The 16,082-nt window shown below is 41.0% G+C and overlaps 1 protein-coding gene across 4 annotated transcripts in view; it reads right to left on the bottom strand.

The window, feature by feature from the left end:
- Window positions 1–16,082, bottom strand: part of dclk2a (doublecortin-like kinase 2a) — a 145,851-nt gene that overhangs the window by 56,111 nt on the left and 73,658 nt on the right. For all 4 annotated transcript variants that reach the window (XM_048614800.1, XM_048614735.1, XM_048614912.1 and 1 more), the window contains exons 6-8: window positions 9,551–9,608; window positions 6,028–6,147; window positions 395–541 (exon numbers count right to left, since the gene is read on the bottom strand). In XM_048614800.1, the coding sequence (XP_048470757.1) occupies window positions 395–541; window positions 6,028–6,147; window positions 9,551–9,608 (325 nt within the window). The remainder of the gene's footprint in view (window positions 1–394; window positions 542–6,027; window positions 6,148–9,550; window positions 9,609–16,082) is intronic.

Consider the following 16,082-nt stretch of genomic DNA (forward strand, 5'->3'; position numbering starts at 1 on the left):
CTGTTTGTTTCCTCTCCACCTATCCTCTCCTCTATCCCTCTTCTATCCGCCTCCCACTCTCTCCCTATTTATTTCAAAACCCCCTTCCCCTCCCCCTTTTCTGATGAAGGGTCTAGGCCCGAAACGTCAGCCTCTCTGCTCCTATGATGCTGCTTGGCCTGCTGTGTTCATCCAGCCCTGCACCTTGTTGTCTCGGATTCTCCAGCATCTGCAGTTCCTACTATCTTTGATTTGGGTATTTCCCAGTCATATTTTTGTGACATGGCCCAGACTCGGTCATTCAAAGTGTCTGTTACAGGTGAAATGAGTATTGATATTTTGCTGGTAACTAGGTGTGTGACGCGACAGGACTAAAATTATTGGCGGTATATTCCCTCCCAAACTAAGAACATACCAGCAAGTTCTCCGGCTTGATATCCCTGTGCACAATGTTCAGGCTGTGCAGGTATTTGAGTGCAGAAACTAGGTTGTACACCATTGCACTGGCATCCCGTTCTGTGTACTTAGTTGATGATGTAATGGCATCAAACAGATCTCCACCCTGTCAGAAAAACATTAACAACAGACAAGAAATAAGCCACGTACCACAGCAGGGAACAGTGTAATATACACTTTGATTGTTGACACTCACATTGCACCTTCAGCAAAAATTCACAGGAAGAATTTAGACCGGGAATTACATTTGTTGTGTCCTGAATTTGCAAGGGAATTTGTTCCTGATCTTCTCAGGAGGTGGAGCCTCTACCAAATCATAGCAAAGCGAACGTGTGGTACCCAGAGATGGGGATCCCATATTCAAGAATACCTTATGATCCTGTAAGATCAGGAGGATATTGGAGAAGTGATCAGTAAGCCCAGAAGGAAGGTGCATACTTCCCTCAGGAATATCAGCTTTGAAGGCCATCTTTGTGCCTGAGGCCTGCATCCCCCTGATTTGTTCTGGAAAGCTGGAATTACTTTGACCCCAGTTGAGCTATGATTTTATTTTCAGGGAAAGATGCAGTGAGTTTGACGTGTCTTCCTAAAACGGGTCGATTTCAACTTGGATTGTCACACAGTTCCCTAGGATAGGTAGCTTCCCTTGATGTTCCCTTGTGAGTGCAAATAATTGTAGATGAACAGGACAAAAAAAAAGATGGAATTGTTTTTGCCGTCAATCATAAGACATGCCCGATATTGAAGTATATGGAACGGAATATCGATCAATGGCAGCTATATTTATGTAGCGCCATTAACAGAACAGTATTGTCATCACTGGTCAATACCAGGAACCAGATGCATGATCCTAAGGCCGAATCTCCTTCAGATCCCTCACTCTTCCTGGCAGCAATTCAAATCCACCACCCACCACACCATCGGTTCAAGCTATGATCATCATGTCTAGGGGGAGAGGATAGCAACAGGGGCCTTGTGCTATACCAACGTCTAATGGACCTTCACTATTGATGAGAACTGACCAAATTGAACAAAATGATTTGTTGCCGCAATATCAATTATTGCTGCTCCCACCTTCCTTCCCATGAGCTCATTCCTGATTGGCTGAAGCTTCCTGTCACTCTCTAACTTGCAGCTGGATTGGCTGCTGCCTGCACAACTGTCAAATGAAGGTGGACTCCAATTGAAAGGAGGGTGACTTGTGGAGAGTTTGCAAATCCTCGTGGATTGAATATCTGGAATCATTGAACATTATTTTGTTTTTAAATTCAGTGTCCAGGAGGTTTTCCCAGTGGGTGCAGATGCTGAATGGGTTGGCCCCAATTCTCAGGGTGCAGCACGATACAAGAGCTTAAACTGAACACAAGGCCTGAGTTAAAGGGGAGGGCACTCAGTGAAACTGCAAACCCAGATAGTTGAGCAATTTGTAGCAAACTGTCAGGACACCAAGACATTTGGTGAAAATACTGGTATTGTCCCAAACAAACCATAATGTCTGATCACCCTAGATAGGAGTGAGACTTTGAAAGCTTGTGTCTTTAAATAAACCTGTTGGACTATAACCTGTGATTTTTGACTTTGACCACTCCAGTCCAACACAGGTACCTCCACATTCTGATAATTTAGCAACAGTGGAGGAGTTGAGAGATGGTGGTGGTGAGATAAAACTGAGTGTTATTAGCTTACATTTGATATTAATGTTACACTTTTGGATAATGTTGCCACTCAACATATAACAAGTGACTGATAGGATATCACCAGTTTTTCAATTTGTTCACATTGAATCTCACCCTCTGACATTCTCTTGACTCCAGCGACCCTAGGTACTATCAGTACTGGATATGTCAGTTAGCACACAGGAACGTGGACCCTGCTGTTTTTCAGCCTTGTGGGTACAATAGCTACTACTCACTTGATTGGTTAAATTCTTTGTGAATAACAGATAAAAAACACTCATGAATGCAAATTGAGAGAATAATTTTAATTTCCAAATGCTTTGAACAGCATCTTTGATTGGTGTCCTTTAAGGAATGAGCTCCACTTCACTTAGATTACAAAGTACTACAGGTCACACTCAAAATCCAGTTCAGATCTCAGATGTATCTTAATCAGAAAATGAATCTAAATTTGACTATTAAATCTGGAAAATTAGGATTTCAGTAATGGCATTGATAACTGAAATCCCAACTATGCTAGTAGATTCTGCCTTGAGATGGTATTGAATTTTATGCAACATAGAGGTTGTTTGGAGTGAGCGGAGAGCTGAATTCACTGGGCACCTGCTCTGATTTCCATGTCTAGTTTTCTTGACGTCTAGCTTGTTTGGTAAAATAGGAAGCTGAATATTAATGAGACAAGTTGGGCTGTTAACAAGATGTTTAACAAGCCCTAATCCTCCTCCATTGGTAACTTGCCCCTGTCAAGTATGAAACTCGCCATACTGCTTGTCAAAGTGCTTTCCGCTATCAATATGGGTCTTTTTTGGCTTCTTTTCTGATTCTTCTGTAAATCTTGCAATAGTACATGTTGCTCAGACCCTTATAAGATTCCACCAAATGTTTCAATATCATTTTGACATGGAATAAAGTCCTGCTGGATTGGTGATTGTTCTCCTGTTCTTAATTTTACACATAACAGCCATAATACAATTTCACCCAACCTACCTATCTCTTCCACTTTCCTTCTAATTTTCAAAGCCTTCGAATGCGTCTTGAATCTTGATCATACACTCTTGCTATCATTTCAAAGGAGCTGAAGGCTTAAAATTTCATGGTCACTTCCCATTGTCAACATTGCAAGTTTGATTCCACCAGACAGCACAGCTCAGTCACTACCTCTGCGGTGAATCAGAGCTAGCAAAGACATTCCCAAGTGTACACACCTTTATCTATACACTCTGCCAGCTGATTTGCAAAGGGAAGGCTGGATACCAGCAGTCCATTCCTGATGGAAGAAAAACTGCCTTACATGCACCCTTTTCATCTATCTCAAAATCTTAAGTAATCAGGGACAGTAAAACCAATACCCATTTTTATAATTTAGGTCATAACAGTGAAAAGAGAATGCATCAGTGATTACTCAACTCTGCAAGCCTGTAAACATGGTTACTTTTTTTTGATCATTGCCCAAATTCAAATTCAAAGTCCACAACACATCCCTGGTGAAAACAGTGGAAAGTCTGCTTTTGCGTAGCTGCCCTTCCTTCTCGCAAGATTCACAGCCTCATTGGATTCTAAGACATTTTGTATATGGGTATTATGACTGACTGTTAAAATCTATCTTCAACTCCCTGGCTGTATAATTGTGAAATTCTATTTTTGACTCTGAATTTTTCTGTGTGAGAATACAGTATGAAAATTAAGACATAGATATCAGTCCATGATTTTCACAAAAATCATGATTTTCAAATTTGGAGCTATGGCACTACACTGGGACAAAGATTGCATCATATAAAATGGAAGTGGATTAATATGCACCATTAACTGTAATTAGTTCCACGAACTGGGATTAATTGCTTGAAGGGGTTGAAGAGGAATTCAACATATTTACTGGGCCCAGGGGCTTTTTTTCCCCTGTTTTTCTGTTGCCTTCCCATGTCCTTTGCCATGGAGCGTGTAACAATTTTCCTTCTTAACAAGGAATGGCAGTGGAAGATTAATTTCCAATGATTAGATATTGTATTTTGCTTTGTGATTTTAAATTTTGAACCATAAAGCCTCCACATTAAATTGTGAAAAGATTGCTTTTTAAAGATGCACAGCAGTGTGTACTTGAAAGCTGGAAATTTAAAGTGAAAATATAATTGTATCCATCAATCAAACACCATCAGTAACGATAGATCAGCAATCAAACAGTACCTGAGGGAACATCATCGCTGTTAACTGCCAAGAACTCTGTATATCTCATTAAAGGATAACTATTTTAAAAAAGTTATAGAATAGGATAGTTGTTCATTTGCTGAAATTTTACGTGTGGTGCCGTCAAGATCTAATACTTAAATATCCAATTATATGCTTAGACTTTTACTGCTAACCTTAATTTCCATCACAAGAGAATTTAAGATATTATTCTCAGTTTACACAGTAATGAAAATGAGCACCAGCCTCTTGAATAAGATATTCAGTTTCTAATTTCTATTATTAATTAATGAAATAAGTCTTGTATGACTGCAAAGAGAAAAGGGCATTTGAAAACATTTTTATGCCACGCAGGATTTGAACCTGTATCAGTTACATTGCCAGGCCAACCCAGCCATGCTCCAGTTGCCTCCTATTGCACAGAAGAAAGATTTAATCAGACTGAATAATGTTAGCTGAATCCAGTTCATACAGCTGTTTCTACATTCAGAAATATGATAATGAGAGATCTAATGCTTGCATCATAAACACACTCTGAAACTCAGTACACCCAGCAGATCATGTGCTGAGTGTTTATTCCTTACTATTTCAGGCACTTCTGCAGCCCAACCAGTGTCAGAGGAGGTGCTGCATACTGCCATTATGGTCATTTCCTTCTGGTTTTCAACTTCCTTAAAGTGGAGCCGGGAGTAGAAATACTTATTCCTTGTCCCACAACAAAATTGCAGGCTGCTGGAATTCTGTGCTCATGCCTTCTCATTGCATCCAACCTTTTCTCTGCACCTCCCAAACTGCTGGTGTTATAACATGCCCAAATGGGCCTCGAGTGTTTAGTATCTGCTGCTTTACCAAGGTGAGAAACAAGGCCTCACCTGGTATAAGCCTTGGGCCTAGGCATCTGGTTTATCTGCCAAATTGTCACCAATCCTGTGTCGGAAAACAAGCACAAACAAACTTCTTTCCAGATTTTCACTTCAGCACCAGTTTGATCACTAATTCAGCATATCTGTTCAGGATGATTCATAAGACCATAAGAAATAGGAGCAGAATTAGTCCTTTTGGCCATTGAGACTGCTCCACCATTTGATCCTAGTTGATATGTTTCTCAACCCCATTCTCCTCCTTTCTCCCCATAACCCTTGAACACTTTACTAATAAGAATCTATCTCGGTCTTATACACACTCAATGACTTGGCCTCCACAGTTTTCTGCAGCAATCAGTTCCACAGATTTACCACCCTCTGGCTGAAGAAATTCATTCTCATTTCAGTTCTAAAGGGTCATCCCTTCACACTGAGGCTTGGGTCCTAGTATCTCCTACTAGTAGAACACCTTCTCCGCTCCACTCTATCCAGGCGTCACAGTATTCTGTAAGTTTCAATCTGATACCCCTCATTCTTCCAAATTCCACTGAGTACAGATCCGGAGACTGCAACTGTTCCTCCCATGACAAGCCCTTCATCCCCAGGATCATTCTTGTAAACTTCCTCTGGACCTCCTCCAATGTCAGCACACCCTTCCTTAGATAAGAGGCCTAAACTGCTAATAGTATTCCAAATTCCATTACAGACAATTGTTCCTATTTTAGGGAGAGGTGAAGTTTGCAGTGCTTGATATCTGCATGTTGGGACAAGAACATCTGACTTTGGGTAGCAATCAAGAGTTTTTAAATGAGTAAATGGAATTTTATTTTACCTGTAACAAACTCATTTCCAATTTCTTTAGGTCCTCTTACCTTGACTAACTCCATTACTAGGTACAGTTCTGTTGGTGTGTCCACCTCTTCTATTAACATGATGATATTGGGATGTTTAACCCTCCGCAGAACTGCCACCTCATTCTCAATTAAGTGCTCCTAAAAAAACAAAGCACAGTGGAAATCTCATTTGTAACAACAAAGTGACCTTAATTCTAAACAATAACAACTGTACTCCAATTAGGATAAAACAACAAGGCTCCACATTCAATTTCCATCAAAGTGAAACTCCTTTTCCCTTACTTCGATTGACAACTGATAATTAAAAAAATTATCTGATCTCTTTAGAATATATAAATGGTCCTCCATTTCTGAGTTATCCTGAGTTGCTCTAACTTATTCATTTAAGCTCATTAGGTTGTTTGGGCTCACTATATTGGTTCACAGATGAAAAATGGTGACTTGGGTGAGGTACCAAAGGGAACTTGGCACCCATGGACTGTGCATTTGTAAATGCGGATGTACTAAAATCAAATAATGAACTCAGACGTCTTGAAAAAAAAGTGAGAAAATTATAAGGAGAATTGGATGTTCAGCTTCTCCCTCCTCCTCAAGTTCCTCAGCTGTCTTAACAGAAGCTGCTACCTTTGTAACAGCTTCCACAATGGCATTGTTGTCTATTGTTGCAACACAAGATTCAGCATCATCATCAGCAGTAGCTGCAGTGGTGTTCCACTTCTAATAATAATTTTGAGAACAGTGCGGCATTGGCATTATATTCTGCGACATCACAAAGTGCAAGTCCATAGAGGCTGTTACCATAAGCTTCAAACAAAATTGCACACATGAAGCAATTCTGGATTGTTTCACTCTTTACCATATCCCAGGCTTTCTTCAGGATTCTCGCTGCTTGAAGCAAGTCTGTGCTGAAGTTTTCACTGGATGCGAGGCAGGTGCTTTTCTTATGGGCAAGCAACTTGTATTAAAATTATTTTAAATTTCTAATTATATCTTGGACCACTGGCTGAGCAGTTAAAGTACTGGGTGGATGTGCCTTTCTATGGCTTTTAGTTCTTGGATGTCAGGATGGGCTGAGCAGTTATCCACGAGTATCAGGATTTTGCGTTTCTGGAACTGCAAGCATTGGTCAAATTGCTGAACCCATGAATTAAAAATTGTACATTTCGTCTTAGCCTTTTGCTTTGCTTCATAATTGGCTAGGAAATAGTTGATGTGGTTTAAGCCCCTTGACTTTTTGAACCCATCGATGGGTAACCATGTTTTTTCAGTTTTGGACATGTTTGCAGCAACAAGATGTTTTGGTTGCCTACTAGCAACTGCAGCTTGTTCCTTGGCACAGTAAGTTTTATCTGTTGTGCATTTGTAGAAGTAGGTAATGTTATCCACATTACAGATATCTACTGGGTTATATTCTTGAATAAGTTCTTGGACATGCTTAATCCTGAAATGTCTGCAGATTAACCTTCCCCACAAAGCCGTTTGTGAATGCGATTATTTCAAAATTTGAACCAAAAGCAGGCATTTCTAGGAGTAAAGATGTCAACATTTATTTACTTTGCAAAGCTTTAAACTTCTTCTAAATCTTCTTTTGTTAGTCCCTTGCTTGGGTTGGCTTTAATTATATTGTTGTACCAAGTGAAGAGTGCCTTCTTCAATCTCAGATATTTTGCAAGTTACACCTTTTTGATGTTAGTATTCCATTCTCTCATAATTTTCTTTAATCTTTTCAGCATTCTTTATCCAACCACTCGCTGTAGTGTTTGACAATGAATTCAGCTTGAATTTTTTGCATGTCCTGCCTTCATTGAGTGCTTTCAATGCCCTGCATTTGGTTTTAAGTTCTTGAAAATTACGTTGTCTTTCTTCGCCGCAGATTTTCGATAGCAATAAGCAAAATGTGTGCTTCCTTAAACTGCAGCATGCGCTTCAGTCTTAATAGGATTAATGCTCCTTTTTATTTTCTGTTGTTTAAATTATTTTTAATTTGAAGCATTAAACACCCATGATGTTGAAACACGTGGGTTGATTCAAATAGAAGACAATAGGTCAGGAACAAAGATCACACTCAACTCATCAGGTTATCCCTCTATGTTGACATGGTGTTGGAATCATGGAATCATAGAATCCCTACAATGCGGAAAGAGGCCATTCAGCCCAACAAGTCTACACTGACCCTTTGAAGAGCATCTCACCCAGATTTACACAACCCCATCCCTCCCCGTAATCCTGCCTTTAGATGGCTAAACACCTAGCTTGCACATTCCTGGGCACTACAGGGCAATTTTAGCATGGCTGATCCACCTAAACTGTACATCTGTGGAATGTGGGAGGAAACTGGAGCACCTGACGGAAACCCAGGCAGAGTCAGGGAGATGTGCAAACTTCAGTGCTAACCACTGATCTACTGTGCCACCCCATGAGCGTTAATGAGGTGGAAATTGCAAAGGCAAAGAGAAAAACAGATTGGCATCTTATTACGTGGTCAACAAAGGCAGAATGTTGACTCGCGTGGTGTTGAACTAAGTGGGTAGCTCTGTAATCACACCGTGTGCAGTCTGACTGCTGAAATGTTTCTGTCATTGGGACCAAAGTGAAACACACACTTGATCACATTTTCAAAAAATTCTAACAAATTGTTAGGCATGACTTCCCTCTGACAAAGCCACGCTGACTATCCCTGACTAACCCATGCCTTTCCAAGTGGGTATTAATTCGCTCCTTCAGAATTTTCTCCAATAGTTTCCCTACCACTGATGTGAGATTCACCGGTCTGTAATTTCCTGGTTCATCTCTACCAGACTTCTTGTAAAGTCGAACCACATTAACCATACTCCAGTCCTTTGGCACTTGCCTGTGGCCAGAGGGAATTAAAAATTTGTATCAGAGCCCCTGCAATTTCCTGCCTTACCTCCCACAGCAGATTGGGATGCAATTCATCTGGGGCAAGGGATTTGTTTATTTTTAATACCTCGCCATTTCCTTTGTCAAATTGTGCAAGTTTGTCACAGTCCCTTTTCCTGAATTCTGTACCTATGTTCCTCTTTTCCAGAGTGAAGACTGAAGAGAAGGATTCAATTAACACCCTTTGAATATCCTGAGGCTTCATACACAGGTCGCTCACTTTGTCCCTAATGGGCCCCACTCTTTCCCTGGTTAAAGTCTTCGCTTAAATGTATTTATAAAATATCTTCGGATTCTCCCTAATCCTGTTGCAAATGCTTTTTCATGCCCCCTTTTTGCTCTTCTGATTGCTTTCATAAGTTCCCTCCTGCACTTCCTGTATTCCTCTAGGGCCGACGCTAATTCGCTGCTCCTTTGGACTTGCTAAAAGCCTTTCTCTTCTTCCTCACCTAGTCCTAGATATTCAGGGTTCCCTGAACTTATTGCTCCTACATTTCCCTCTGAAGGATAAATGTTGGACCTGTACTCTCCCCAGCTCCTTTCTGAATGCTCCAGACTGCTCTGCTGTAGACTTATAGCCATATCCCAGAGGTTAATCAAACATTGGAGAAAAACAATACTCAACAGGACATTTTCTTACCTTACCACTGCACTTGGCCTTGTCGATTATTTTCAGTGCATACTCCTTGCCACTGGATCTAAGCAAAATACAGATAAAGAAATAACTTCTTTGTGGTACCAATGTCCTTTTCACTCCCCAAAAACAGTTTCAAATGATTTTTTTCTCTTTCAATGACATATCTCACTCCCTCTTCCTCAAGTATATATTCACATTATTTTCAGCTGAGATGCCAGCAGTGCCAAACATTTTCATGTTACCTTTCTGAGTTCTGATCTGATCCATTGCAAACTAACAGTTAATGATCAACATTCACTAATCTATGGGCAATTGTACCATTTTACAGATGGTTTCTTTTTAAAGCAATTTTGTGAAAAATTCAGTTCACTCCACTGCTCTGTTTATTTATCCACCAATTATCCAGAGAAATACTGATTGTTAGTGAGCATGTTATTGCTAAGCGGGTGCCGCTCAATAGCACTGTCAATTACTTTTTCCATCATTTTGCTGATGATCAAGAGTAGACTGATGAGGCAGTAATTGGCAAAGTTGGATTTGTCCTGCTTTTTGTAGATAGGACACTGATGTGCAATTTTCCACATTGTTTGATAGATGTCTGTACTGTAGCTATACTGGAACAGCTTAGCTAACGGTGTGGCTACTTCTGGTGCATAAGCCTTCCATATTATTGATGGAACGTAATCATGGCCCATAGTCTTTGGAGTATTTCATGCCTTCAGTCATTTCTAGTTAGCAAATTGGGTGAAGACTGACATCTGTGAAGATGCAGACTTCATGAGGAAGCTGAGGTGGTTCTAATGTTTCAGCATTGTTTTTTGCATTGCTATGTTAGGCTGTCTCATTATTGAGATGGGGGATGTTTGTGGAGAAGTCTCTTCTTTTTAGTTGTTTAATTGCCGACCATCATTTAGAGTTAGATGCAGAGGACTGCACAGCTTAGATTTGATCTGTTGGATGTGCGGTCACTTAGCCTAGCCGATCTCATGCTGCCTCTGCTGTTTGCTATGCAAATATTCCATAGTTGTAGCTTCACTGGGCTGACATCTCATATTTAGGAATGTTTGATGCTGCTCTTGGCGTACTCTTCTACACTTTCCATTAAGCCAGGTTTGACTTCCTCACTTTCTAGTAATGGCAGATTAGCCAGTACATGAAGTCACAGTTTGTGATTGAATACAATTCTGCTGCTGCCAATGACATACTGTGCCTCATCGTTGTCAAGTTTTGAGTTGCTAGATCTGTTTGAAGTCCATCCATTTAGTGCAGTGTTACCACCATACAACATGTTAAAACAGAACTTTGTCTCCACCAAGACTGTGTGGTGTTCAGTCCTACCAATTTTCTGCTGCAACAGGTAGATTGGTGAGAATAATGTAAAGCAGGTCTTTTTTCAATCTTTTTGGCTCCTCACCATCCGGTGCAGACCCAGTCAAGCAACTATATACTTTCAGACTTGACCAGCTTGGTCAGTAGTAATGCTACCAAGTCCCTCTTGGAAATAGCATCAAGGAGCCCGAGCAGAATTGAAGTCAATGGGAAGCATGGGCTGGTTGGAGTCATATCTAGCACAAAGAAGATGATCGTGGTTGCTGGGGATCAATCATCTCAGCCCTATGACACCATAGCATGATTTCCTCAGGGAGTGTCCTAGACCCATCTATGTTCACTATTTCTTCAAAGATCTTCCCTTCAACGTAAGGTCAGGAATTGGATGTTGAATGATAATAGCACAATGCTAGGCACCATTCATGACTAATAAGATTGCAAAGACCATACCTTTATATTTTCTGTACTTGTGATGGTGAACTAAAATTGAAAAATGGACTGTTTCAAAACCAAAGGGCAGGGGAAGGAATTGCTGCATCTCCAAAAACAGGTTACTGATGCTCATTGTGTATGGTGTTTACACTGTTGCTTTGGTCAAGCAGTGATGAAGCTGTTTGCAGATGGAATGGCACTGCACATGTGCTTGCAGAGTGAAATTTGGCCAATAACAGCAGCTGATTGGTTTCTCCAATTGTGACCGTTTGTGGATGTTAAAGATCATCAGTCTGCTGACAATTCTGATTGGTTCCTGGGAGGCTGAAAATCTTGTGGTGGGCATGAGACCATGAGAAGTCTTTGGATTGCTGAAAGACCAGGTGATGTCTCCCTCTCTTGTTCTCCCTCTCTGTGGTAAAAATACCTGAAGCCTGAAGAGAATCTGATTTAGAGTCATACAGAAACAGGCCCTTTAGTCCAACTTATCCATGCTGACCAAGTTTCCCAAACTAAAATAGCCCCACTTGCTGAATTTGGCCCATATGCCTCTAAACCTTTCCAATTCATGTACCTATCCCCAAGTGTCTTTTAAATGTTATAACTGTACCTGCATCCACCACTTCTTCTGGAAGTTCATTCCACAAACGAACCACCCTCTGTGTGAAAAGGTTGGCCCTCAGGTCCCTTTAAATATTTCTCCTCTCACCTTAAAAATATGCCCCCTAGTTTTGGACTCCCCATCCCTAGGGAAAAGACCTTTGCCATTCACCTTATCTCTGCCCCTCATGATTTTATAAACTTCTGTAAGGTCACCCCTCAAACTCCTAAGCTCCAGTGACAAAAATCCCAGCCTATCCAGCCTCTCCTTATAAATCAAACCCTCTGGTCCTGGCAACCACCTGGTAAATCTGGTGCTGAGGGTAAAGGGTTCTGAGGAAGGGTCACTGGACCTGAAACATTAACTCTGATTTCTCTCCACAAATGCTGCCAGACCTGCTGAGCCTTTCCAGCAATTTCTATTTTTGTCTCTGGTAAATCTCCCACCAGTTGCTTTCAGCTGTTGCCTTTAACCAGTAACTAAAAACTTTGCAGTCAGTGTACCAGCCATCCTGTGCCTCCTGCAAAAAAGTCAAGAGAACTGAAGAACAGAAAGTCCTAGCAAGTAAAAGGATCATCTCAGTGAGCTCTGTGGACTAGTGCTATTGAACTGTGAATCCCAGGTTTTTTTCCCCTTCTACGCATAAAATAAATGCTTTTTATTGTTCTGTGTCTGTACGTGTGTGTAGGGGTTTTAAAACAGGGTTACAGTTTAACTGGTAAAGCCATAGATTGACAGCTCATAACTGTTTACTTGTGATTAGAACTCACTTGTTTGTATTAAACAGTGGCTCTTGCTAAGTACAGGAGCCTGGTAAGTGTTTCCCGTCAACTTGATTCTGACTGACAGATAAATCGGGGACTTTGCATGCTGTGATCAGATCACTAACTTTTGTGGTAACCCTGGCAGCAGTAGGCCTTGAGAATCAGTTCACTTTCCCAAGTGGATTGTAACAGGATTTTGAAGCAGTCCATGTCCATATGCAGCATGGCTTGGACAATGACTGGCAAGTAACATTTGCGACACACAAGTGCCAGGAAATGACAATCTCCAACAAGAAAGAATTTAACCATCTCCCCTTGACATTCAATGGCTTAACCATTGCTGAATCCTCAATTGTCAACATCCTGAGGATTACCATTAATGAGAAACTGAACTCCTCCCAGCCATATAGACAGTGTAGCTTTAAAAGCAGATCAGAGGCCTGGAATTCTGAGGCAAATAATTCACCTCCTAACTCCTGAAACCCTGCCAAACATCTGCTCAGTGACAGAAGACTCCCCACTAGCTGTGCAAATCTGACCACGTCCAAAAAACTGAACACCATCCAAGGCAAAGTAACCAGCTTGTTTGGCACCCTTTCAAGCATCTGCAACATTTACTCCCTCCACCATCAATACACAGTGGCAGCACACCCTCGACAAAATGCACTTAGCAACCCACCAAAGTTCCCTCGACAGCATCGTCCAAGCCTACAACCTCTATTGGCTAAAAGAACAAGCATAGCCAATGCACAAGAATATCATCAGCTACAAGACTTCTCCAAACCATAAATCATCCTGACATGGAAATATATTATTGTCCCTTCACTCTCACAAGCTCAAAATCCTGGAGCTCCTTTCCAAACAGTGTCGATGTATCTATTCTTCAAGCACTGCAGTGGTTAAAGAAATCAATTCACTACCACCTTGACAAGGGCAATTTGGAATTGGCAACAAATACTGGCTTAATGAGCGACACTCATATCATGTGAATGAATGAAGAAATGTCCTCTAGTTCTCTCTGATTTCGGTGTGAAAGTGAATTCAAATGGTTACCTTCTAACAAATGGCAAAAGATACGTAGGAGCTTCGCTGTGGCAGCGGCTGTCACCAGGCAATCCCTGGAAGGAGCCTGGGTAACAAAATTCTGGGCTGTGGTGACTCTGATTGTGCTCCAGTCATCTTGGACAGAGGTCGTATTCAAAAGGCTGCAGATGTCAGCAAAGATCTTCCCTGGAAACCTGAATTTCCTGAAGCACTGTTGCGAGGAACATGCCTGCAGAGCCTGTGCTGGGAATTTTTTTTTAATTCATTCACGGGATGAGGGTATCGCTGGCTAGGCAGCATTTATTGTGCATCCCTAATTTCCCAGAGGGCAGTTAAGAGTCAACCACATTGCTGTGGGTCTGGAGTCACTGCCTTCGTGCTGGAGTTCTGTGTTCATCCCCTCTGTCTGTGGACAGGCATACTGAGGAGGAGGAGGAGGAAGCAGCTGCAATTAGAGCTTCTTTTAGTTTTTGGGGAGTTGCTGCTCTTGTTGCTCAAGATCAACACTATGGTTGCTTATGTTGCTCCAATCTGCAGTGAAGGATTAAAACGGAGGATTCAATCCAGGTGAATTAAGTCCAAGACAGGTGAAATTACAACCAAAAAGTTGGAACTCTTTCACGAAATAATGAAATCAGATCCTCTGCACAAGTGCTGTGAGTACAGATCTTTCACAGAGGCAGGAAAGGTGCTATGCAGCATTTAGTGTTTAAAGGCTTCCCAGCCAGTCAATTTCATTGAACAACGGCTCACTGCTGTAGTCTCTTCTTGCTGACCCTTGCAAGTTCCATTTGGATCAGGAAGCCCATGTTCTATCTGAGATAGATAAATTTTTGTTAAGCAAAGGTATTAGGGATTTGGGTCAAAGACAGATATATGGAGTTAGGCCATAGATCAGCCATGATCTCATTGAATGTCGGAACAGTCTCAAGGGGTTTAATGGCCTACTCCCATTCCTATGTTCCTATGCTATCAGCTATTAAAACCAGAGTTATAAATACAGTTAATTGCTTGTTTGAATATTTAAATTATTAATCTGACAGCTCTTTAAGAGATCTTTGCTCACTTTGTAATGAATTTTGGCAAAACCTGGAATTTGTTGGCGGTTATCTCAGGTTTCTGAGATGGAGATATGTTAAGGCCATTTTATCCCCACCTGTCCTCTCAGATCACTCCTCCACTATTGACAATTCTGCCCTATGTATGGACTTGGTATGAAAGGCACATGGTTTGAGAAGCTTTGAATGTGCAAGAACTCCCAACTTACAGTTCCTGCATTTAAATCAATGTGAGCTTCAGACAGTTGGATCACTGTGTGATCAGAAGCCAGCATCATAATCATCAATTGACAGGTAATATGTAGATAGTTCAGCTTAAAATATGGCATGCGAGGAGTGATTCTTTGATGATGCAGTGCAGAAGCTACATTTGTAAAATACTGAACCTTTGTGCTATGCTTCCCATGAGTGCAGCTTCCAATTGCAGATCGGGCTCACTGGCAGGAGTCCAATGCTAAATGCAATCTTCCTGTGCACTAGTAACGTATTGCTTCCTAACAACAGGATTACTGGAAGCTTCTAGGAGCTCGAGCACTCATCATTTAATCACACAGTTTCAAATCAAATAATCTTGTCAGACATCTAAGGTTGTAAGTCCTTCACTGGATGACCATCAACAGTCCAGTAAATAGATCTAAAGCACCTCAAAACAACAAAAGGGGGAGAAAAAAAATCTTCTATTCTAAAAATGATCTTGATTGACAGCAAATTATAGTACAGCCTTAAACCAGATTTGTAAGCTATAGGTGTGAATAAAGTGTCTTGATGATAATACTAGGAAATCTAACAGTTGTTCTATACAACATTGTCCTCACCTTAAGTTTATAAGGAGGAATAGTCATGGTGTATGGAACCAGTTGGCTGCTTATGCACTGTGGATTTGATGCATACATTCAAAATATTTCCATTCCATTTTCTGATTGAGATCACATGGTACTGGTGGGTGGGAGTGTGGTGAATCACGATGCTTAAGGTGTCACGACTGTGTGGGACAGGTTTAATGGAGCAAATGCTTTTTTTGTAACCCATTATTTTCATACGTATGTACATGAAGTCAAAGAAAACATGTCAGAGTACACCCAGTCCTCTGCAATGTTTTTCTTTACTATATTGATACATAAAGCTGGATTCCTAGGCTAACAACGAAAAGAACAACTTTTGGGATGCCTACAGAATCAAATCTTTCTCTAGCAAACAGCAAAATTTACAACAACAATTTTACTCTTTAATTGGCTGTACAAGCCAATTTATTAAACATGACATCAAACTGTCAGTGACCCTTGCGTACACAGGCAATTTTTTCAGTC

The sequence above is a fragment of the Rhincodon typus genome, chromosome 1 (genome assembly GCF_021869965.1).
Source record: "Rhincodon typus isolate 14 chromosome 1, sRhiTyp1.1, whole genome shotgun sequence".
Taxonomy (NCBI): domain Eukaryota; kingdom Metazoa; phylum Chordata; class Chondrichthyes; order Orectolobiformes; family Rhincodontidae; genus Rhincodon; species Rhincodon typus.